The sequence below is a fragment of the Coregonus clupeaformis genome, chromosome 30 (assembly GCF_020615455.1).
Source record: "Coregonus clupeaformis isolate EN_2021a chromosome 30, ASM2061545v1, whole genome shotgun sequence".
Lineage (NCBI taxonomy): Eukaryota > Metazoa > Chordata > Actinopteri > Salmoniformes > Salmonidae > Coregonus > Coregonus clupeaformis.
In genome coordinates, this window is record NC_059221.1 from 20,995,114 (window position 1) to 21,020,576 (window position 25,463).

Consider the following 25,463-nt stretch of genomic DNA (forward strand, 5'->3'; position numbering starts at 1 on the left):
ATTCTCCAGCCCTCCCACTCTATTTCGATCTTTCTCTTCTGCTCTGTACTTTACACCCCCTCTCTGTCTGTCTTTCTCTCTATCTACCTCCCTCCATCCTCCCAGTGAACGTGTTCGGAGTGTGTGAGCTGGCTTCGTCAAAGGAGAGTCTCTTGGTCTTAATTAGGGATCCAGGTCAGTCTGTCAGTCAGTCGGTATGCTATGTTTTTTCAGCTGTATTAAATGCTAGTTTGGAACAAGCCTCACAGATGGACAGGGGGGTCCGGTTAAGTTGACCCACACACCCACTTACTGAAGTAGAAATGAATGATATTGATTTATTTTTCTGGGGGTTTTGGACATGAAGCTTACTTACAGCTGAAGTTCAGTACAGTGGAAAGTTGTGAATCACAGCAGATCATAGGTGGCGATGGTCACCGTGGTAACTTGTATTTTTTTGTATTTGATCTTATTTGTTGAGGCTGGGTTGTCAGAGGGGATTTTGCATTTTGAATAAAACTCATTTGGATATTTTGGGAATGTTTTTTGGTGCTACTTTCCCAAAATAGGTATCTGTACCTCTTTCATTCTCTCACTACTTCTTTTACTTTCTCTTTCTCAAACTACTCTTTCATTCATTTTGATCCTATGATCCCCTCAGATTTATCCTTTTATTCTGTCCTGTTTTTCAGTCTCCTCATATTTCTTCTATCTCTCCCTATCTCTCGCCCTCTCTATCTATCTCTCCCTTCCAAACTGAAGTAACACTTCACTTTAACTCACTTTATCAAAATTTACTTTGTCTCCTCTTGGTTAAAATAATAATAATTATTATTATTATTATTGGTATTGATATTGCAGACGCAGTTGTCGTGCGTTTGTGTATAAACTTAATTTCAATGTTGCCTTTTTGTTTCTTTTCACTCTTGTTAGAAAATAAAAGTTTAGAATTGTTTTAGGAATCTTTAGACTCCTGTCCTTCTTTCCGTCATGATTTGACAGAGTAGTGCCATTTTTGTGGTGCTGAATCGATCAGTACACCCCGCGTGTTGTGAACCTAAACCACAGGTGCAGTTGTGGTGTTCCTGAGCTTCAGCAACTCCCTTGGGACAGTTTTGAGCATGGAGGAGTATGACAGAAAAGAAGCAAACAATTCAAAGCACAAAATCACTTCAACTATTTTGATTAACAATTTATATAGAAAAGCTTTTATTGTAAAACGTTTATGGACCAGACATCACAGTATACTGAACAAACAGAGCCACATTGTTTTCTAGTCTAAGAATTGAACAAATTAAGGACATGTCACATCCACAATTTCACACTGACATTTTGTCACGTTTTTGAAGTATATGTTCCTTATTTATTTATAGTCAACATGCAAGTGAACAAATGTCAAAGAACCACTTTCAACTCCTCAGATTGTGCTGTCATACTGTATAAGTAACTCCATCGTGGAATACGATCGTACCAGCCATCAGAAGATACGTTCAAGAAGATTTCCTCAACTCTCAACCACCAGATATATAGTTGTCATGTTTCCTGTGCTGTGGGATTTGGTGTGCCTTTTTCCTCTCACTGTGCTTCTCAATTTATTCATATTAAAACATGTGCTTATCAGATCTTACCACAATGTAGACGTTTCATTCGTTAGTCAGGGCAGGCTCTATTTTGTCCTTTACGGTGTTCTTGTTGGCCAATGTGCTTTGTATAATCTATGTAAATGCCATACACAAGCTTGTTAGTTGGCATTTCAGGCACTGTCCTTATAAGAATGGTATACCAAAGAAACACTGGTCAATAGCTACAGGTTGGTTTATTTTACCAGCGCTTTCTTTTCACTTCTGTTGTCTTGCCTCCCTGCTTACGTTTATCCTTTTCTCTCAGGCAGAAATTACAGCTTGCAATATGGGTTACCGGTAATTTATCTTCTACACTGTACCATTCTCTCCCTTCTTTCCCTCTCTTTTCCTTCCTCACAGGTGTTGGTGACTAAGGAGAAGGCGGTACAGTCTCTTATTACCCAATTTCTCCAATTTGCAGTGACAGATCACAGTCGATAGTTGGTTTCTTTCCCTCTCCAAAGCAACCCTCCTCTGCAACCCACTTCCTCTGCACCATTTATTTAAATCACTCCTACACTTCCTCTCTACCTCACTTTGTTTGTCACTCTCCTCTCTTTTCTACCTCTTTCTTTGTCTTCCACCCTCTCCATTAGACAGTGGTGACTGACAGCAGAGGATTGTAGACCTTCTTGCCGTCAGGTGACCTGGTTCCGTGGGCTAGTAGTTCCTGGATGGTGATCCAGTTGTCCAGGATCCTACGGCTCCGTTTCTTCTGGCTCCTCCTGTGGCTCAGCTCCAGGATGGTAGTAGGCTCCTGTCCGTGCGGAGCCCCCTGTTGTCCACCGCCACTCGACTCCCTATCCCTCTCCCTCAGGCAGTCCAGCCTGCTCTGCATCATAAACTCCCTGCGTCTGCGCTGTTCCCTGGCCCTCAGAAGCTGCTGCTTCCTTTCCTCCTTGGACCAATAGCGGCCCATCTTCATCTCGCTGACGGCATCGTCGTCCGTGGTCATGCCACTGCGCTCCTCCCGGATCTTAATGGCCCGGGCCTTCAGGAGGCGGTCCCTAACAGGCCGCTTGGCAACATAGCGGGAGCCGTCGCTGCGTACTTTGACCTTCCACTCCATACGTGGCGAGGCCGGCAGAGGGAGGGGAGGGGAGATGGGTAAGGAGGGCATGGATACAGGGCCCTGGGGGATGTCCTTGCATGTGCTCCCCAGGCTCATGGGACTCTCGCTGCCATCCCTGGGTCTCTCCAGGCCCTCAGATGTGGAGGGGGACCTCAGCTGCATGCAGCTCTGGTAGCGCTGGGGGATTCTGGAGCCAGAGTGGCGGCGGGAAAGATAAGGGCTGTTCTCAGCGCTACGTCCTTCCCTCCCCTCCACTGTCCCATTGGTTTTGGGGCACCTCACCCCTCCGTCTGACACCCTCCTTGCCCCCCCGTCGCGGGATAGGGATCTGAACTTGGTCCCTCTCGGGCTGGAGGTCTTGGCTTCCGCTCCCCTCCTGTGTGAGTTAGGGGAGTAGGGTTGGTTCAGGTTAGCCTGCCCCCTCTCACTCCTGCCTACCCTCTCCCTGTGCCAGCTGGGGGTCCGAGACTGCAAAGAGGCAGAGTCTCCCCCCTCCAAGCTGCTGTGGCCCTGTGCAGAGGGGGAAGGATACTGTTCGCTGACCAGAGGGGTGCTCCTGCAGCTCTCCCCTCCTGTGTTGTAGGCGCTGGTGCTGTCCTTGTCTGAGCGCTCCCTCTCAGGCAGCTCATTAATGTCTGACAGTTCATGGTGACAGGACTCCTCGCTGACCAAAGGAGCCACCCGCCCAGCCCCGGCCCCACCTCCAGCCCCACTTTCCTCCTCCAGGGGCCATGCCTTCAGACAGCGCTCCCGGAGCTGCTGCATCTTCTGGGCCCTCAGGATGTTACGACACTTGAACTCCAGGTGGCGTAACTCCTCTTCCAGGAGGGCCATCTCATGCTGCATCAGGCTTTCGTTCCTGTTCACATCCAGAGGAACCCCCCCATCGCCCCCATGCTCCCCCAGCAGCAGAAGAGCATTGCCGTTCTTCTCATAGTAACACTTGATCTCCAGGAGCTCCCTGTACCTCTCACACTCTTCTTCTGTCAGGCCCGGCATCATCATCATCACTGGGTCAGCTGCGTAGACCCCCTCTCCTGCCAGGTCACCTCCTCCTCCCCCACCCAGACAGTCCAGACCCAGTAAAGAGTCAGTGCTGAAGTGGAACTCTGTGGAATGGCCATGTAGAAGGGGTGGAGTGTCCCTGTCCCCCCGGACAGAGAGGAACCTGCGCATGCTGCCGGGGGTGTTGGTGGCGTTGGTGGTGGGAGCGCTGGTCTGGTCGTCTCCTAGTAGGTCGTGTTCTGAGGACTCCTCATTGCGGGTACTCTCGTCTGTACGGCCTACCCCGCTGTCCAGCTCCTGACTGTTACTCAGCAACGTGTGGAGCAGGTTTGGAGAGTCACGGTGACCCCGCCCGTGGCCAACCACCACACCACCACCCACGACCCCTGGCCCTTCACCCAGCACGGAGGCCCTGTTCCTCAGCTGATGGGGGCTGGGCAGATGGACGGCGTTATCCAAAACCTCCAGGTCCAGTTCATCTGGGTCGAGCTGGTTGTCATTCTAAGTTGGAGAATGTGTTTCACGGATTGTGTTTGTTTTGTTGTTTGATTGCCGTCATGGTTTCGTTGTTGAGTTGGTGTTATTGAGGCGGGAAAAGGTCAAAGGAGAAAGGAAAAGAAAGATTTGAAATGATATATCAGATTAAACAGGTTCAATGTCTTGTACTCTTGGGAACCTCCTTACAACGTGTTAGAGGTATGTCTGTTAGTGTTTATCTCAGTCACTAGATGGCGGTAGGAGTCAAAGTAATGTGTGATTTCATTACCATTTTAAAGGCATTTTTACTGAGGGGTATTTTCCACTGAGCTGTCTGGATGAATAGAAGGAAAATTGGGCCCAAAGGTAAATGTATGCACATGCATGCACACCCACCCACCTAACTATATGCATGCATGCATGCACACACGTGCACTTACATGCGCGCACACACACACACCACCACCGCAGTGTGTTTTTACTACCAAATCCCTTGTTTTAATTTACTCCCTTTATCCCCCTGAGTTATTGATCAAATGTGTATGTAAATACGCTGCTTTAATTCAGTAAACAATTCACCCCTCAGAGTGGAGATGATCACATTTAACCCTTAGAAACCCGGACCCAGTTTTCCTTGCATAAAAAAATCAGAAGTGAAAGGAGACCCCAAATAACGTATTTCTGGAAAATAAATATAAAAACTGTTGGTATGCATAAAATCTATGCAAATGTGTGGTTTGTATCACTTAATGCCCTATGTTACATATATGTAACAAACTTTCAAGTGACTATCCTTTGCCAAAACATTTACTCAGGCATCTTTGGACATTTTTTATTTGTTTTGCCAATGGTCATAGTGTCATTACAAAGATCATCCACCAGATTGTGCCAAAAGTGTTTATTGCGATCTCTTCAAGATATTAATTTCCTTTTATGTATTGATCGTGCACAGACACTTTACCATGTGTTTAAAGGCAATGTTACATATATGTAACATTGGGCTTTAAAGGGTTAATTGATTTGGTTTAAACTTGAATTGTTTAACTAGATTCAGGCTGAGACATGGAAACATTGATTATCCTCATCTTATTATTATTCTAACAACCCCTTTATTTCATTTTCTCTCGCTCTCTCTTGCTCTTTCCAGACCGTTGAATAAACCCTTAATATCTGCACATATATACTTTCCTTGGATGATCCCCATCTCTTCTCCTCTCTTCCCTCTGTGTTTTCAATGTGAGACTATACTTTATCAATGAATCTTATTATAGTTTAATTTTTTGTACGATTTTATTTATGATCCTTAAAAAAAAAAAAAAATACTAAACATACACATACCATCGACAACATACAGACGCACACCAACATCACCCCTGCCCAGACCCACCTGCTCACACCCCCATCTCCAGCGCCCGCATCACTCCCTGCCACATGGCCTCAAACTGCACTATTTTGTTTCTCCATCTCCCACACAGTTTCAACATTTTAGATAACTAATTTGGCCTTTCCGTTGTGTTAACGATGGAGGATTGGTTGATTTCCATTTTTTAAGTATACGTTTTTCAAGATGATTTACTAGAAAAGTATCTTCCAACCCATCGGGTATCTCACTGAACCCTCATATGCCATGTCTTGAAATATGCAGACAGACAGAGTAAAAGTACATTTACATTGTAATACTTCTGACAGCCAACTTTCCAACTCCACCCACAACTCATGGACTTTATAACATTCCCAGAAGGCATGGATTATTGAGTCATTGTTATTTTACACTTAAGACATGACTGCCATTGTGCTGTAGAATTTGTGAATTTTGTCTCTTGTGTAATGCATTTTACACATTAGTTTATACTGGATTAAGCGTACATTTTCATTAACTGTAATTTCGTTAGTTATAATATGTTCCAACATTCCCTCCATCTTGTGTCAATATCAGTTATTTTTAATTCTTGGTTCCAGTAGTTTATATTGTTTTCTAAGAGATTGTCGGGTGGATAGGCTCTCTGCAAGGTTTTGTATGTCTTGCCTATCATATGAATATCATTTTCTGACTCAAATAGGGTTCCCTCAAGATTGCTCTGACATCCAAAATATTTGATATGAAATATTTCAATTGCATGTATTTGAAAATATCTAAATTTGTCAGTCCAAAATTGCTTTTTAATTATTTAATGGAAATGCATTTATTTCCTATTACCAAGTCATTTACGGTTTCTATGCCTTTAGTTTTCCATGTGGAACAATTTATCTGTGAATTCTGAAAAGCTATCCAAAGATTGTTCCATGGGGTTGTGTTTTCAGGGAGTGATATTGGTTCTTGTTGAATACATTTCATTTTCTTCCATATTGTTATGGCGTTCTTAACTATGAAGTTGTTCATCTTATTTATTGTTATTCTAGCTGCAGATTTGGTCAACCCTGCATCTCACTTCTTTCTGCAGATTCGAGGGTGCCAGATGAATAAAGGGAAGGTGAGGGTACTTGCAGTGGTGACTTTGTCTGGGTAGCAGGCTACATTACATTTAATGGCCCTCTCTTAAATCTGCCCTCTAGCTCATTCTGGGCTGAATGTGGACTGCATTCTGATTGCAACACTCTTAGAGTGTCTCAGAGCACAATCATTTGTTTTTGTATGGGTGTGTGTCTATGCCTAATTCATCACTCTCAGTATAAAAATGGTATACTATGCCATCCCATCTGGAGGTGGGTGTGTATATATATTATGGGATGTCCTGGGACTGTGTCCTCATGTCTGTTGAGCTGTGACCTTGAGGGAAACAAAGCAATGCCACATTGGCATGTACTGAAAACAACCAGGCTCTCCCTCTCCTTCTCCTCGCTAGCTATCGCTCCCGCCCAGCTCCATTTCTCCCTATCTGTCCTCTCATCTGTCTCCCTCTTTACTCCTCTCACCTTTCCTGTCTCCTTACATGGGTAAACAGGGTAGGGGGAGATTCATAGCTCCAGTCTTATTTATTTTAAACAAATGGTGTACCTCTAGTGTAGACCCAGCCACGTTTCATCTTCAATGCCCTTGCTGATGGAAGGAAGTTTTCACTCAAAATCTCACGATACATGGCCCCATTCATTCTTTCCTTTACACGGATCAGTCGTCCTGGTCCCTTTGCAGAAAAACAGCCCCAAAGCATGATGTTTCCACCCCCATGCTTCACAGTAGGTATGGTGTTCTTTGGATGCAACTCAGCATTCTTTGTCCTCCAAACACGACGAGTTGAGTTTTTACCAAAAAGTTATATTTTGGTTTCATCTGACATTTACATTTTAGTCATTTAGCAGACGCTCTTATCCAGAGCGACTTACAGTTAGTGAGTGCATACATTCTTTTTTTAAATTTTTTTTCATTTTTTTTTTCATACTGGTCCCCCGTGGGAAACGAACCCACAACCCTGGCGTTGCAAACGCCATGCTCTACCAACTGAGCTACATCCCCTGCCGGCCATTCCCTCCCCTACCCTGGACGACGCTGGGCCAATTGTGCGCCGCCCCATGGGTCTCCCAGTCGCGGCCGGCTACGACAGAGCCTGGATTCGAACCAGGATCTCTAGTGGCACAGTTAGCACTGTGATGCAGTGCCTTAGACCACTGCGCCACTCGGGAGACTATGACCATATGACATTCTACCAATCCTCTTCTGGATCATCCAAATGCACTCTAGCAAACTTCAGACGGGCCTGGACATGTACTGGCTTAAGCAGGGGGACACGTCTGGCACTGCAGGATTTGAGTCCCTGGCGGCGTAGTGTGTTACTGATGGTAGGCTTTGTTACTTTGGTCCCAGCTCTCTGCAGGTCATTCACTAGGTCCCCCCGCGTGGTTCTGGGATTTTTGCTCACCGTTCTTGTGATCATTTTGACCCCACGGGGTGAGATCTTTTGTGGAACCCCAGATCGAGGGAGATTATCAGTGGTCTTGTATGTCTTCCATTTCCTAATAATTGCTCCCACAGTTGATTTCTTCAAACCAAGCTGCTTACCTATTGCAGATTCAGTCTTCCCAGCCTGGTGCAGGTCTACAATTTTGTTTCTGGTGTCCTTTGACAGCTCTTTGGTCTTGGCCATAGTGGAGTTTGGAGTGTGACTGTTTGAGGTTGTGGACAGGTGTCTTTTATACTGATAACAAGTTCAAACAGGTGCCATTAATACAGGTAACGAGTGGAGGACAGAGGAGCCTCTTAAAGAAGAAGTTACAGGTCTGTGAGAGCCAGAAATCTTGCTTGTTTGTAGGTGACCAAATACTTATTTTCCACCATCATTTGCAAATAAATTCATAACAAATCCTACAATGTGATTTTCTGGATTTTCTTTTTTCTCAATTTGTCTGTCATAGTTGACGTGTACCTATGATGAAAATTATAGGCCTCTCTCATCTTTTTAAGTGGGAGAACTTGCACAATTGGTGGCTGACTAAATACTTTTTTCCCCCACTGTATATCAGATAGTATACCAGAGGGTCTCTCACCTCTATTTCGGGCCGGGCCAGGAGCAGGGAGATGTTGGTGCTGTCCTCCTGGGTCAGAATGGCCACCGCCTCTTCTCTGTTCTGGATGTCCACCCCGTTTATCTGAGACAAATTCACATCAGAAATGTACTTGCCTGACCCTGCTTTCTGCCATAAGTTATAATAGAACGTTATATGAAATGTTCTCTCGACAATCCTACCTGTAAGATTCTATCCCCCTCTCGGATGCGGCCATCCATAGCAGCTATACTATTGGGGTTGACCTGGAGAGAAGTATGAAAAATGTATGCACTCACTAACTGTAAGTCGCTCTGGATAAGAGCGTCTGCTAACTGACTAAAATGTAAAAATGTAAATGAGAGAGAGAGGATTAGGTTAGCTGGCAAATAGTCGAGCAAGGATAACCCTCATCCTCACTCCCATCCTCCTCACCTCGCCCACATAGATCCCCAGGTCCTCCTCATCGTCTGTCCGGTAGCACACCGTTAACCCTAGCTTGTCCTGCTGACGAGACTTATACAGCTCTACCTCCTATTGAAATGCGTGGCAGAGAAAAATACATTATGAATGACAAGGTAAACACCTGAACACTGGTAATGGAGATGGAGAGGGCATGAAGAATGGGATTGTTGTTGAATTACACGGTAGGCAATTTGATTTGAAAGGAAAATGTAGCCTCACCTCGTACTCCAACTCATCCTGCCTGAGATCCACCTCATGCTGAGTGATGTCAAAGTAGTCATTGGGTTCATAATATTCAGGCTCTAAAAGGCTGAGAAGAAAACATAGAGAATATGTCAGTGTATCAACATTTAAGCAGGGCTACAAACTGCAGAGCTTTCAAACATCTTAAGAAAATTGAAAAATAAATTGAATTCTCTCTCTCGCTCTCACACACACACTCCACTCACAGCTCGTTGAGCAGGTAGGGTTCCAGGATGGGTGGCAGCGGAGGGGAGGGGGGCGGGTGAGGGGGCGGGGCTCCACCTGGGTGGTGGGCGGTCCTTCCCAGAGTCAACATGTGTTGGAAGCTGATGTCAGTCTGAGTGCCACTGTCCACACAGTCAGTCAGCCCCCCTGTAACTGCTACTGTCCCGTCTAGCCCCGCTAGTCGCCCTGCCAGTCCCGCCCGTCGCCGGGCCCCCCTCTTCAACACGTGAGACAGCAGGGGGTCTCGCACATCCAGGGTGGGGTCCCCTGAGAGACAGGACAGCTCCTTACCATTCACCTAGAGGAGGAGCGAGATCAGAGGTTAGATAGGAGAATGTAGTGGAAAAGGAGAAGAAAGAAAGAGTAGGGGAGTGCACTCAGAAAAAAAGGTGCTATCTAGAACCCAAAACGGTTCTTCGGATGTCCCCATAGGAGAACCCTTTGAAGAACCGTTTTGGGTTCCATGTAAAACCCTTTACAAAGAGGGTTTTAGATGGAACCCAAAAGAGATATACCTGGAACCAAAAAGGGTTCTACCTGAAACCAAAAAGGGTTCTCCTATGGGGACAACCAAATAACCATTTTTTCTAAGAGTGTGGTGAAGAATGATTAAACACAAAGGAGTACAAAGACATGGCACATACAGAGGGAGATGTGGAGAGATAGACCAACACGAAGGAAAATAAGCAATTTATAGAGAGAGTAAGGGCAATGAGTGGGTGGTAGAGATTGGAGACAGTGTGTGATTACAAAACATGTGCACCAAAAAGGACTATAGATAGCAGACTTTGAGCCACATTAGCGGAGCTCTCACTAGACATACAGACAGACCAGGTTAGTTCACTGTGTGTTAGACTGAGGAGGAGAATACATGAACGCAACACATACAGACAGGCCTAAAACACAGAGCTAGGGTTAGTCAGCCAACAGATAGCCAATGAAGATAACAGAGAATAACACAGTACACCTCAACACATAGAGAAATGTGTAGGTTTAGAGAGTGTTAATAATACCCACATCACATGTAGGGTTACAAAGGCACATCACATGTAGGGTTACAAAGGCACATCACATGTAGGGTTACAAAGGCACATCACAGTACGTGGTACATTTCTCTCAACTAAAAAGGTTTTGATATCACACAGAGGGGGAGAATAAAGACTTTATACTGAGACCTTAAATCGACCTTCTCCATCAAAAGGACACAGCATGTTACTTATTTGACCCTTCTGTGGAGAGATAGAGGGAGAGCAATGGAATCATTAGAGAAGAGAATATTTACGTTAATAGGGTAGGTTCTGAGGAAAAGGTGAAAGTGCTATTTTGTTGTAAGGAAATGGGTTATTACTGGTTGAGAGAATTGTTGCCTGTTGGTAGGCTAGTCTCTGTATTAGTCCTAAATCCCTCTGCATGTGTCTAACCATGCTGTACATGATCCTCTCTTTAGCCTCGTTTATGCCTGGCGCTAACATGCATGCTTTGTCCTGATCTTGTCCACATTCTGATTGTGTCCACATTTTCAGAACTATGTCTACACATGGTATTAAAATGTGTCTCATATCCGTCCACTGTGTCCGCATTGTGACCAGATTTCCTGTTCCCTTCCTGTAAGCAAATTATTTGACAGCTATTCTTTCAACATAATATTTATTTCCTTATTTTAATACACATTTCGATGTCATAATTCAATGATGGCACCTGTCCATGATTTTAGAAGGTGGGATAATGATGATGTAAATGGTTTCACTGTCCAGATCCCTCTACACTTGCTAACATGTGCCTCACTACCTCCGAAGGTGGTCAGGAAGATCTGATCTCAATCAGACCACAATGTGTCTTTTAATCGTCTACACCTGTCTGGAAATGTGGGCACAATCAGAATGTGGACAAGATCAGGACACAACTCACATAGAATACATCTCTGTGTAAATCAACGTGTGCCAACCCAGCCTAATAGATAAACCCTCTCTAGTTTCCTGTATCTACATGTCTGTGAAGCCAGTTTCATAGTGCCCCCTCTCTCTCTCTGTATCTCTCTGTCTCTCTCTCTCTCTCTCTCTCTCTCTCTCTCTCTCTCTCTCTCTCTCTCTCTCTCTCTCTCTCTCTCTCTCTCTCTCTCTCTCTCTCTCTCTCTCTCTCTCTCTCTCTCTCTCTCTCTCTCTCTCTCTCTCTCTCTCTCTCTCTCTCTCTCTCTCTCTCTCTCTCTCTCTCTCTCTCTCTCTCTCTCTCTCTCTCTCTCTCTCTCTCTCTCCACATCTATGATGTTTGCCCCCTGCCAGTTGATACAGATCTGCTGGAGGAATCTGATTGAAATAGCAGGGATGTTGCTTTGGGGGCGACTGAACTGTCTCCATAAGGGAAGCAGTGATACTGGTCAACTGATGCAAGACCCCCCAATATTAAGTATGTTAAGAGGTGAAACATCAAATCACCATATATGCCCCTCTTTGACCAAATGGTAATGTGCTTTTTGGCGTGTATAGAATCTGCTGGTTGAAGTCATGAGCATACTGCACACAGCTGGGCGAGTGTGCGCGTGTGTGTGTGTCACAAGTGTGCCTCCATATGTTTTAATGGAGACCTGTAGACAGTATTGAGGTGCTCTGAGTGACAAGACAGACACCCAGGCATACAGACATTGTGTTAGTGCACTCATGGTCACACACCGACCTTGGCTGTCTGGGGATTTCCAAATCTTTATACCCTGCTTCCATGCCTCCATCGTTCCCCTCTCTTTTCCTGTCCCCTTCAAATAATTGCAATTCAAATCGATGTTCCCCTGTGCAGTCAACCACAAAAACGTTCTTGCCACATTGGCTTTCTATTATTTTCCATTTGGTTCTGGCTCTCCATACCTTTCTGTACCTCCTCTCTCACTCTACAAGATTTCTTTGCTCACACCTCTTTCCAAACCCTACTCCCCTCCCATTGTGTCTCCCTCTTCCACTCTCCCTTCTGTCGCTCTTTGCCTTGCCTACATTTACTCTCTCTCTCTCCCTCTCCTCATGCTGCCTCAGCACTGTTCTTTCTCCAGCCCCTCGCTAGAGGATACAAAACATGCTCCTATGTCTGTGCCATTTCCTTCCCTTGCCTGTTTGTCCTTCCCATACTAATGGCCCTCCATAAATCTCTGTCTCTCTCACCCTCTTAATGAGTTCTTTCACTTGAAGACAAATAAGAAACCTCATTTTTTAATGGCATCTTACGCCATGCCAAATAGAGTTAACAGTGTGAAGCGTAACTGTAGTTTTCATTCAAGTCTAATGAAATTGTCCCCTACAAAAGCTTGTCATGCAACTGAATCAAGCATTTTTCTTGTGTTTTTTTACTCTCTCTTCTTCTCTATCTCTGTATGGTTCCTATTATCTTTGTTTGTCTACACATTATAGGAACCAGGTGAGATGGAGCATTTCAGACAGTGAATTGTTTTTCTCCTGTAACACCATCACCAGGACCAATGAGGGATAGGGTATATAGAAGAATAGCCCTTTGGCCATAACTGACAGTCTGAGAACTTAGATTGGAAGGATAATTCATCTTGACATGTTGTGCAATGAATTATACATCCAGTGGTCCATTATGTCAGCTGATTTCATGACCTATAACCTCTGACCTTTGCAGTGTCCCATATTATCCAATGACAGTCAAGTCGAATTGCCGATGAGAGAGAGCAGGGTGTGTATTGCTCATTCCTTCACTAAAGTTATATTAAATAACAGGCGTGAATTGAGACTGAGTTCCGTGCCGTTAAATATTCCAGTTATTCCCTACAATATTCGGATTAGCACAGTAGGGGGGTGGTTGGGAGAAGCTGTGTAACGAGTGGTGGGGGTGAAAGAGAGAGGGAGATGAAAGAGAAGCAGGGGGTTCAAAGGAATGAGTGAAAAAGCAAGGGAGAGACGCTGATGGAGAGCAGCACAGGGGGAAGGGGAGGTAAAATGATGAAGGGTGGTGAGGAAGGAGGAGTGAAATACAAGGACAAAGAAAGAGGGAAAGAGCTTTCGAGGAATCATAGATTGCAAGTTAATAATTAAATTTGAGTCATTTTGGGTTTGAATGTCTCATAGCTCCATGCTTGTTGGTAAAGTAAATAGTGGAAACACACAGAGGAACCCCCAGGGAGATGTGTTAGTGGTTGAGGCTTAATGAGATTTTATCTCCAACCTTTTAGCTGCAGATTGATTGAATATCTACAGTACACCAGACTCTGGGAGAGGGACATGCTGGGAATGGGTGGTGTACTCTACACCCACCTAAACATATGAGCAGTGAAGCAGGATTTGTCAAATGTATCGACTCATAAACTCTATACTGACGCGTATTCTTCCCTGTGAATAATTTCGCTTATCACTAAAACAATTTGCATAAAAATGAATGACAAAAACTCCAAATGGTTTCCCTCCTTTTTTGTAATGGCGGCATGCTGACCGTGCCCTGCTGCCCTTCACATATTGAATTATACTTGTTGGGTAATAGATTTTTCTCATCTCCCATGCTTTGAAGGGTGTAGAAGTCCCCTCTTCACAAAATCAATTATATCTGGAGACATGCTCAGTGCCCTCTGGTTCTAACCCCAGCTGTTTGATATCACAGAGGGACATTTATACAGGCCAGTGGGCAGTGGTTGAGCTCAGACATAGACAAATATTAGCTGCTCAAACATTCAGGGAAATTGGGAATCTAATAAGCGTATTTTGGGTTAATAGATTGATTCTCAGAAACACCATTATCAACAGAGCTATCAATACCAAAAGAGGTATTTGGCTGTCCCCATAGGAGAACCCTTTTTGGTTTCTTTAAGCTTATTTAGGAGCTGTACGTATTTGTTATTGTCGAAGAAAGCTGTAATGTATTTCCTCCTCCCTCTTCCTCACCCCACTCTCTCTCTCTCTCTCTCTCTCTCTCATCCTGACATGACCAAACATACAACCCATAAACCCCCTCTCCACACACACACACACACACACACACACACACACACACACACAAACACACACACACACACACACACACACACTTAATCATACAAATAAGCTTTACCAGAGAGAGGTGTTCCCAAGGGGAAAGATACAGGCACCATGATAAAGAGGCAGATGAGTTGAATAATAAAAGGTCTGCTTTGAGGTGAGTCCCAAGCCAATTAGTTAGTCAACAGATATTTCCGTTTATAGATCATTCTCTATGGAAGGCCCATAGACCCTGAACCCTCACTGAAAAAAAGTAATCAGTTTGCTCAGGTTTATCTTTGTCTATGGGAGAATCATAGCTATAAAAGAGGTTCTGTATGCATGAGGAGAATTCCCTCTGAATATGACTGTCTTTTCGCTTAGTTTTTCAGAGCGAGAGAGTGATGGAAGACAGAAGGAGACAGAAGGTGGAAGTGGAATCTCAGTGGGTGTGACCGTGGGGAGCCGTTTGGATATTTGTAGCCAGAGAAGAAGTCAATCAATACACAGATGCTGAGAGGAAGAGGGGAAGAGGGACAGATAAGATTCAATCTAAGACAGGAGATGGAGACAATGAGAGAGACAGATATTGGCTTAGATACAGAAACAGTATGTCAGAGTGCAAAGTCAATCTCATTGTCAGGTTGTCATATCACGGCACTCATCGTTGGGATATGTCAATATAATACAATTGGTGTTCTTTATGTGCGTTGATATGAGTGAGTGTGTGTTTATGTATGTGCGTGCATGTCGTCTGTGTACGTACGTGTGTGTACTCTATAAATATGTCAGTAGACTATCTATGAGTAGCCATGTGTTTGCACAGTGTGTATGTGCACAATGTGTATGTCAGAACTTTTCAGTGTGAAAAAGCACATTAGGCTTGTTTAATGACTTCAGTTGCCGTGGCAACGGCCTCGCATTGAAGCCCATTCTGCAGAGAGGGAGAGACCCATTCTACAGAGCGGGAGAGAGAGACCGGAGGAGACGGAGGGGGAGACTGAAGAGGGGTGGGTGGTGCAGCACAAAATGGATACTGTGCTCACTGTGTGGTGTAGATACATGAATGTTCTGGTAAGTTTGCTATGCATTACCCATAAACTCAACTAATGCTTATTGTAAATACATAGACTCATGTAGGCTGTAGACACTGATAAATGAGGTGACCTTTACCACTTTCACCTGGGGAGTGACAGGAGGCAGAATCGAAAATATGGGTGTGTACCATTCACAAGACATGTGCACCCGCCAGCAGCACATTAATACGTTCCTCCGGTAAGAGAAGCATGTATTCAGACAGACAGAACTAGCCTTTCAGTTGAACGTTATGTTTGCTTTATATGAAGAGCAGGGAATTACTCATTGAACTGAGTCTAAATTTGAATGTGTAGTTACGCATGTTTGTGAACAGCCCAGAACAAAGCACCAAAACCTCAAACATGCAGTGTCTTAGAAAGCAGGGAAATGTGGAAAAATGTAATGTTTGAAACCAATCAACCCTTTGTCCTGTTATAAAGTCTGTATTTACAATATTGCCTAGAGTTATTTTAATTCAATACTTTTAATTAAATGGAAATACAAAGTGCCTTTGGATGGAAAGCATATATTATGCCTGAATGTTACTCCTGGTGTGCCTTTGAAACTGCAGAGCTTCATCTTCTGTTATCAAACCGTCAGTGTATCCTGTTTGGAATGCTGACGGTCTATTTACATGCCTGTCTGCTCCTCTTGACACTCCCTTTGCCATCTGGCCTTCCCAGGTTGGGAACACCGATCACCCTTTATATCTGCCAATAGAAGTGGTGTCGGTGTCTCAGTTCTGTGTCTCCTCTGTCTATCTTCAGCCTCTGTGGTCTTTGTAAGCATTGGGTACACGCTTAGAAAAAAAGGTGCTATCTAGAACCTAAAAGGGTTCTTCGGCTGTCCCCATAGGATAACCCTGTTTGGTTCCAGGTAGAACCCTTTTGGTTCCAGGTAGGGTTCTACATGGAAACCAAATGAGTTCTACCTGGAACCAAAAAGGGCTATGGGGACAGCTTTTTTCTAAGAGTGTACAGACTGATCGGACCACAGAGCAAACAGACATGCTCCTTGCTACATCACCCAGATGGGACAGAGAACAGCTCTCTTCTGCTCAGGCAGAGGAATCAGTGATAAACCACCACTGTTTTAGTCCCCACCACTCCCTGTCTGGATCTCACACAGGGGACTCAGTCTGCCAGTCTGTGGATTTTGTTGTCTGTAAAAGCTGAGCACATTTTGTGTTACTTGAGCTCGCTTCCTTGGGCATACCTTTATGCACAGCTTATTACACAATTGTGTGAATGCTTGATCAGTGAAGTGATATAATCTTCCACTTCATCAAAATACTGACTCTGCATGTGGTCTCTGTCATCATGGCTGACCTCTGTAATGGGGTCACTGAATTTACCGCCAGTCTCCCTTACATGCTCCAGACTACACATACACACACGCGGACGTACTGTACGAACACACACACACATACACACACACGAGGGATCAGCAAAGTCACACAAACCTACCTATTCATCCCAGCTCTGTGAAGCGCTCAAATCAATTACTCCTGTCGTCTGAAGGCGACTACCACTGGCAGTGCCATGTCATCCCATTGTTCGCTGCTTTGGCTTTGCCTCGGGCACCAGATGCAGTTCTGACGACTGGCACAGACTTACATGTCCTGACTCAATTGTCTTGAAAACACTGAAGTCAGAAGTCTGAGATTTCCGAGTTCCCAGTTCCCAGTTGTTTTGAATCTAGCCAACATCACCATGACATCGCCTGCAAGTGGGATCTGGGATTTCTATTGGAAAAGCAGTTTGTGCCCATCTTCATACTCTACTGTCTTTGACACAACAGTGTCGTTTGTTTTTCTCTACGACATCCCCGTTGTTGATTCCACAAACTTTACGGCAGTCGTCTGAACTCTCTGTTGCGGACTTCGAAAAGGTTTCTCACAAAACCGACTGTCCAGACCGAACCGTTTGAGCAATAAAAAAGCTTCATTGGAGTCTTCTGATGATAACCCAGTACTGGGCTGTAAAAATAACACAACGAGCATAGGGGTGCCATGAATAAAGTGACCAAACTAAATACAATCCTGAGTTTCTTATATCTCTCAGATATAGGACAGACAATTCAAAACCTTATTCCTTATGATACATTTTTTGACTGTCTGTTTTGCCATGTACAAATGTGTTAATCAATGCGTTTCTATGGGCAATAGCAGTAAAGGCCAAATTCATTTTTTATTAAAAATGTTATACCTACAGGGGTCCTAAAATTCCAAATCAAATGGCTAAACTATACATTTTATTACCATCTTAAAACAATCCAATATGTTAGCTTAGTAGATATTGCGATCGAAGGGCTTAGACCTACCGGGGTTAAACAGACGTAGGCTTTGGAACGTACATTTCTGTACCTCCATTTAATATGATATATTATGTTAAGTTAAAATGGAATAATAGTCTGGTTACCTAACACAACAACGAAAGTAGGGAGGTTGGTTGGGGAGGATGGGTGGGGTATACCGCGACAGTCTAGCAACCAAAGGTTGCGTGTTCGAGTCGGTGACAGCTAGCATTTTAGCTAAGCCTTCCCATAACCCTTGTAACCTTTGTCGTTAGTTCTAACCTGCAATGTCAATTCTCCTAGCTTTTGTCGTTATGACGCTACAAGCAGCATGGTCTCAGAGCAATACGTATAATACTATACATCCTCCAAGATGTATGAAACTTTACATCCTCCAATTCGTATGATATTGTACAACCGCTATTCCATTTGTAACGTAACGTAACATATCATACTAAATCGAGGGATACCAATTTACATCCCAAATCCTACAAATTGGAATTCCCAAGAGGCCAGGTTGGCAAAACCTACACAAGACTTGCACACCTAGATGTGCTTACACATATACCGTCTCTCAGTTGCTAAATGCTGCTATTGCTGAGGCTGTAACCGTGGCAACCCTTCGGCGCAACCCCTTGACAATAACTATTTTGGCACTGAGCTAAAACCAAAGCATCTTACAGTATTCCCTACAGCATCCCAGTGAAAATCTGGCCCCTCATTGTCTTCCTCTCAGATGTAATTGTGCTCTATAGGGCTTTTCATAATAATTACAATAATTATAACAGAGTATGAATATAGTTATGATTATTAAACTTGCATTATTGCTGCAACTGAGAGAGAATGGTTGTGGTTGCACAAGTACAACTACAAATATATTACTTATCTATCATATTTAATAATGTAAATGCCTGTGTTTAATGAATCATGAATCCTTGGCAAATAACATAAGAATGAATATGCCTGCCTTATGAGTTTTGTCACAATAATAATCATATTCTGTAGAGTGATAATGTTGTTATTTTCTCATTATGTTTTGTTCCTCCAAAAATCTGTCATCATTATGGCTGTTGTAATTACATTGTTCATGATCATTTTACTGTGAGCCCCTCTGTAAAAGCTTGCACTGCTTGTTCATGTGGATGGGATGTTAAAGACATCGGCTGTGCAAATAATCTGTCAGTTGGTTGTGATGGATGACTGACATTAGACCTATAGGACGTCAGCCTGTCTCTGTCTCTACAGGTGGTGCTCCCAGAACATTTTGACTGATAACACAAACTGTAACCAGACTGTAGGCAGACAGCAACTGTACCAGAGAGGTGTCAATATGAAGAGGCTGTGTCAGTATCAAGATAGCGAGAGAGGAGTGTTAATAGAGTTGGTACTACAGTAAGCTAGGTGAGAGAGAGATGGCGAGAATGAGAGATGGCGAGAGAGAGAGAGAGGGCGAGAGAAAGTAACAAGAGAACAAGAGAAACAACAAGAGAACAAGAGAAAGAGAGAGACAAAGAGAGAGAGAGAATCACTCACCTGGAACATGACCCTGTACTGTTCCTCAGGCTTCTGAACCACACACATGTTGCACCCCATGGTGACCTGGACTCAGGCCGGGTGGGGCCAAACCAGTCCAGGAGATCAGTACCTAAAAACACCCCTCTTTCCCTCTGGGTGTGGCAATCAGAGAGAGCTCCCCACCGACCAACAGGGTCTTAGTGTCAACCCCTCTTATGTCAGGGCACTGTGGATTATGGATCCCAGAGGTTCTCTGTCCCCAAAAACAGTCTGTGTCCCTATCCCTGTGTCCTGTTCCTCTCCTCTTTTTAGTCAGATTTCAAGTTTTACCATCCTGTAGTGATCCATACATTTAGAAAAGGGTTTTGTATGTCTTCCCATCTGTTTCTGTCCCCATCACAGAGTACAAAAATCTTTGTTTGTCTTCATATGCTTGGAGTGGTTAGTTCAGGTTAGGTTTTGCGTGACTCCATCGTGCTCTTTGGACTGGGAGTAGAAAGGGGAGTAAGGGATGACTAAGGTGACAAGGGAGCTGAGGATGGGTTGGAAAGAAAGACTGACAGATGATCTCTGTTATTTTGTTGTAATGTATCTAAGACAGTCTATCATAACTATATAATAATGATTCAATAACCTAATAACCACTTCTAATTTCTGTGGAACAGTCTCGCTATGTGAGCTGTCTCTCTGAACTAGCTGAGTTTTTCCCAATGGAACTCGAAGTAAACTCACCCACGTTTTTCCCCTGGTCCAAGCACTCTATCCAAGAAACACTTTCAAAGTTTCAGATGCAAACGGCACCGATATCAAATAACTTCTCACCCTCTTTTTCCCTAACACTCCTCCTCGAGTTTCACACCTTTTTCGCTTTCCAGGTTTAGAAGGATTGCTTGAGTCTTTTCCCAGGTTTCGCTCCTCTTTTGCTCTGGTACTTTCACCTCTTCAGGATAAATGGACTCCTCAGGACCTTTTCATTGGTGCTTATGGTCATTGACATTTCCTGGTTTACCCCCATTGAAACTGATGAAGAGGAGAGAGAGAGAATCTTCCCACAGAACCATCTAGCCTACTGCTTGAAACTCAAACCCTGGTTGTCGAGCTAAGATAAGCAGTGTGTATTGGGTACACGAAACGCAATAACACAGACACCTGCACACGCATCACAGTGAGGCAACAACGCACCAGGAAGTCGCTGTTGTCCCAACTACACCTCTCTGCCTGATGGTCTGTATCTGTCAGAATAACAACCGCTAAAGACCACTTTCAGGATGAAGCTGTTTCAGTGAACACGTCTACAAACAAAATGTATGTCATTTAAATGTGGAGTGTTTGAGGAAAACAGATTACTGTTGTCTGCTGAAGGGTGTGTGAGACAGACTGGTTAGTTCAGCTAGGTGTTTTGTCAGGTTTCCAGCCAGCTCTTTTGACATTATGGTTCATTTATTAACTAAACCAAAGTGTTTCCAACCCACTGGAACACTGGAGGCTATTGCTCCAGGGTGTCACTGAATGGAAGATTATAATTCAATTATAGACCTGTTAGGCAGAGACCAGGAACCCTCCTACTCAGTCATGTTTTAAAATCAATATCAAATGCACTAAGGGATTCAATTGCATGTTGTGTTTGCAGGACTATTGGGAGAATCAGGACTAGTTGCCATCAAGACCACCAATGATAAGCCGTGTAAAATAACGTGCTTTTTATTTGAAAGATTGAGGTTAAGGATCTTTATTTTCCTCATTGAAATGTGTTAATTGATAGTCTTTCACTTTGTCTCTTCTCCTCTCATTTGTATCTCTCATTCAACCCGTGCTTCCACTGTTTAAGTGGGCTAAATCAGTATATTGACTTAAATCCTGCACTCATTCTTTAATTACCCTCTGTCTGCCTTTCTCTCTCAATCTCTAAGATAATGCATGCTCAAGTAGAAAGGTATTACATTATACTGTAACCTTGTAACCATTTCTCCATGAGCGTGTATCTCTCCCGTCCTCTCCCCTCTCTCTGTCTGTCTCATCACCTGGGTTAAACCTTTAAGTCTTATCAGTACTTCCTCCAGGAGACCCTGCAGTCTGCACACCACTCAACGTTGTACGCTTTGAAATGTAAACCTCTGTCCAGCCACCCTCCTGGCAGCAACAAGGTGTTAGCTTCTGTAATCCTTCCTCAAAGCCTCCCTGACTGCACCTGTAATCGCTACAGACACTCAGTGTAATCCTTAACACTGGAACATACACACAATATATAACCAACTCCAATATAAAAGGCCACACACACACACACACAGAGACATGCACACACACTTGAAAAACCCCTCCCAGTCTGCTAGGTTAGGCAGTAAGCACTAGAGAGCTGCCATTAGCCAATCTAGCTGTAGAACTGTGTCAGACAGTCACAGCAGGTGCTGAAAGCCAAACAGGCGTGTCAAATGTCCCAACGGTTCCTACGCTCTCTCCATCTCCAGCTCCACATAAAGCCTATCATCGCATGAGGATGTATGTGAATTCTAATCTTACCTGGCTAGTACTGTAAAACCTCTCGTTTGAAACCCAGAGCCTGCCATGTGAATGATCTGAGTCAACAGGTATGGACTCATACAGGATGCAACAGACTCACGGAGGAAAGAAAGAGAGGACATGCAAATTGTAATGATGAGGAATGATATGAGAGTATTCCCTCTTCCAGATTACTGCAATAATCAAGCTTGAGAGCACTTCTGTCCCTCTGTGTCCTCACAGACCAAAACAAAGCTCAAACTAGAGCCCCAGAAAAAGAAAGTTCATCCATCTTGTACTGCAGGGAGGAAAGAGCATACATTCAAGAATGTGAGACAGCAGCTCTGTAGTAATCCACCTTTTGTCTGTTGGTCTTTCTTTTAAAAACCCACAATTAGGAATAAAAGCGTTGAGAGGATTCCATCCAGGTGGTGTGTAGAGTCAGAGTGTGAAGTGCCTCTCTCAGGTTCGACATAAATCACCATAAGCAGACTCTAGAAGATTATAGAAATCACTGACGGCTGATTGGAGGATAGTCTTGGCTTCTCCCCTCAGGCGCAACGATAAATGCGCTCCCCCACTGCAGCGGAGAACACAAAGGCGGTTCTGCCGCACCATCAAGCATGCCTGCTGCTGCTGCTACTGCTGAATAAGATTCTACTGGATGCAACACTGTTCTCCCTCCCTCCTTCTCTCTCTCTCTCTCTCTCTCTCTCTGGCCCCCTCCCCTAGTCCCCCATATTTTGCCCACACCTTATTTTCTACCCCTCCTCCCCCTCATGCTCTCTCTCTTGCTCTCTTCCTCTTTCTATGTCTCTCTCTGTGGGAAACACAGGGCATGTTCCAGACAGCCTGATGATCTGTTTGCACTATGCAGGTAGCATATAACAGGGCAGAAGGAGAGAGAGAGAGCTACTAAAATCTACATGAAATAATGCACAATCAAGGTGCACTATCAATACACATTTGTCAATATTCATATATATGTGACATACTGTATGTATCTTCCATTTCCTTCGGTCCTTGGGAGGATTACAAGTACCAATTGCGTATATGATAAGGTACCAATAATTATATGGGATATAAACTGTACTAGACAAGCATAAATTACATTAAAAAAGCCTCTGACCACCTGTGAATTTAAATGAGTTGATGCCCTGACACACAGAAAAGAGAGGAAGACAGAGCAATTGGATAACAGGTGTGTGATGGGATGAATTTAAATATGGAACACAGCCTAGGAATGTGATGTAAATGACTGTGTGGGAGAGAGAGTGGGTGGAGGTGGAGAGAGGGCTTTTGGCAGTATAGCTTTCAAAATGCTAACAATACAAACTGCAAATGCAATCATGTTGATAACACAAAGGTTAAAATGCTGCCAACAGATATAGATATGCACCTGTTTGGTTTGCACAATACTTGTGTATTCCCTCAATTAGTATATCTTCCTTGACCTCCCTTCACCCTCTCTCCCTCTCTGAATATCAAGCTACATTTTAGTGCTGTTCATTGTCTAATTTCAATCTTAAAAACAGCTCTGTTGGCACATTTGCAACAGTCACAATGCCAATTACTTTAGAGCCAAGCAGAGCTATGAGACTAACCAGGGGACAGAGAGGATTAAAGCAGTGAATCGCAACAAACTGTACATTGTAAGAAATAACACGTATTAAAATGAGAATGACAGCCTACAAACACACGGTCACACACACACACGCAGGCACACACTTCAGTACTCTTACTCTTATAAAAATGCATCAAAGCACAGATTTGTCCATAACACAGCAAGGCTGCCAAAAAGCATTGTCCCATACAGACTACACATCTACAGTAAATACACCCATTGACTGGCTATGTGTTTGGTACATGGAGCTATAGGCCCTCTCTGTCTGTCTGAGCCAGTTTGAAACAGGATTTCACGCTGTCTGACTGACCCAACAGGCTTACAGACGCTTCAGTTCAGCTCCCTACATTTTACTCAACACCCACCCACGCACGCGCACACACACGCACACATACACACAAACCCACTCATGCGCACACACACTTACACTCAGATCTCAGACTCGGTTATCCTTATGCTTCACCCTTTCCAAAATGTTAGGCTGCTGAAGATCTCTATCTCAACAGAAAAGGTCAAAATTGGCTAAAATATCAACTGCCTATTCTGCAAGACAGAAACAAATCAGAGGGCATCTATTTTAGCATAGTGCATCCTTGGACTTTGATGGTCCCTCGTCTAGCCTAAATGTCATTTCACCATCCATCCCTCCACCTCCTTCACCTCTTCATCTATCCAAGGGGCAGATGTAGAAAAGGGGGCCTCATCTGTTGTGCAGCTTTGACCTCTGTCTGTGGTAAATCTCTGACTCTATTCTGACTGTATGTATTCACAAGTTCAGTTCTTGTTCTTCTGCTCTGGCGATGGTCACACTGTATTTCTGTTCCGTCTGTATGTCTACACTCTATTGGTGTAGTTTCCTCGTCCACATTTTGTCAACATTACCTCTGTGTTCTGTATGTCTGTCAGCATTCTGTCAACCAGTATGTTTTGTTCCATATGGGGGCACTTTACCAGTCCCGTCTGTGTCTATCTGCATTCTATAGGTCTCTAGTGGAGTGTTATTCCACTGTGGTGTATTGACATTGCTGTGTATTGTGCCATACACTCTGAAAATATGCACTGTAATGGAACCAACTACAATGGAACCATTTATGTATTTGCAGTACGGGTGTACATATTAAAGAGTTTGGTTCCAAAATGCCATATCCACCAATTTTTCACATCTGTGTTTATTCATCAGAAATGTGTTTTCAGATTTGTATTAAAATGGGTTTTGTTGCAACACACTATATGTCCATCTTTTAGCTGGAATTGAATGTTCTTATGCTGTATATGTTTGACTGTGACATGTGGTTATCTCGCCTAGCTATCTTAAGATGAATGCACTAACTGTAAGTTGCTCTGGATAAGATCATCTGCTAAATGGCAAATGTAAAATGTAAATATTTTACATACAAATGTCATATTACTGTATTGATTCAGTTTCATTTGTTTGTTTTATTGATGTCACAAATGTATCATTGGTACAGTTCTTTATTACAAATGTACTTATTTGTCACATTTGACTGTGTAAAATCTAGCAGTGCTACTTTTTCTCTGTGAGTGAGGAGAATATATAGCGTATTGCAACAAAACATGATTATTTGTCTCTCAAAATGAAACCATCAAGTTAGTTAGTTACCAACATTTCTGAAAAATGATTTATAGTGTTTTGCAATTAAACTCTTCATATACAGACCAAATGTAGTGTGTACATATAGACCAAAAGTCTCAATGTTGAATAGGTAAGATATAACGCATGCTAATATTGGGAAATGCAAATAGCTTTTCAAATTTACACTGACAATATGAGGTGTGTACTGACTGAAAACCAGAATGAGAATTGTTCTCATGCACATTACTGTAATGCATTATTGGAGGAAGCAAGGACTCATAAGCACTTGTCTTGGAAAATACTAATTGAAATCATTATGTATGCATGAGTGGTAAATGAAAAGCTGAGAGAG

General features: G+C 43.6%; 1 protein-coding gene across 2 annotated transcripts; it reads right to left on the minus strand.

Moving 5' to 3' along the window:
- Window positions 1–70: 70 nt before the first annotated feature.
- Window positions 71–22,549, minus strand: LOC121545665 (PDZ domain-containing protein 4-like). 2 transcript variants are annotated; one of them, XM_045209479.1, is made up of 8 exons: window positions 19,416–22,549; window positions 10,740–10,793; window positions 9,546–9,862; window positions 9,316–9,406; window positions 9,067–9,165; window positions 8,835–8,897; window positions 8,635–8,736; window positions 71–4,179 (listed from the first exon to the last, which is right to left on the minus strand). In XM_045209479.1, exons 1-8 carry the CDS (start codon window positions 19,473–19,475, stop codon window positions 2,194–2,196), a joined length of 2,772 nt encoding a protein of 923 aa, XP_045065414.1. In that variant the 5' UTR covers window positions 19,476–22,549; the 3' UTR covers window positions 71–2,193. The 2 variants fall into 2 exon arrangements, with proteins under 2 accessions (XP_045065414.1, XP_045065415.1); XM_045209480.1 differs by lacking the exon at window positions 10,740–10,793.
- Window positions 22,550–25,463: the final 2,914 nt, after the last annotated feature.

Bases quoted from the DNA above. Each gene is read 5' to 3' on its own strand.
- LOC121545665 (XM_045209479.1), bottom strand. From the start codon at position 19,475: ATGGGGTGCAACATGTGTGTGGTTCAGAAGCCTGAGGAACAGTACAGG. The intron at 9,863-10,739 runs GTCTCAGTATAA...CTCCTCCTCTAG, and splicing joins ATGGAGAAGGTCGATTTAAG to GTGAATGGTAAGGAGCTGTC. The intron at 9,166-9,315 runs GTGAGGCTACAT...GCATTTCAATAG, and splicing joins AGGATGAGTTGGAGTACGAG to GAGGTAGAGCTGTATAAGTC.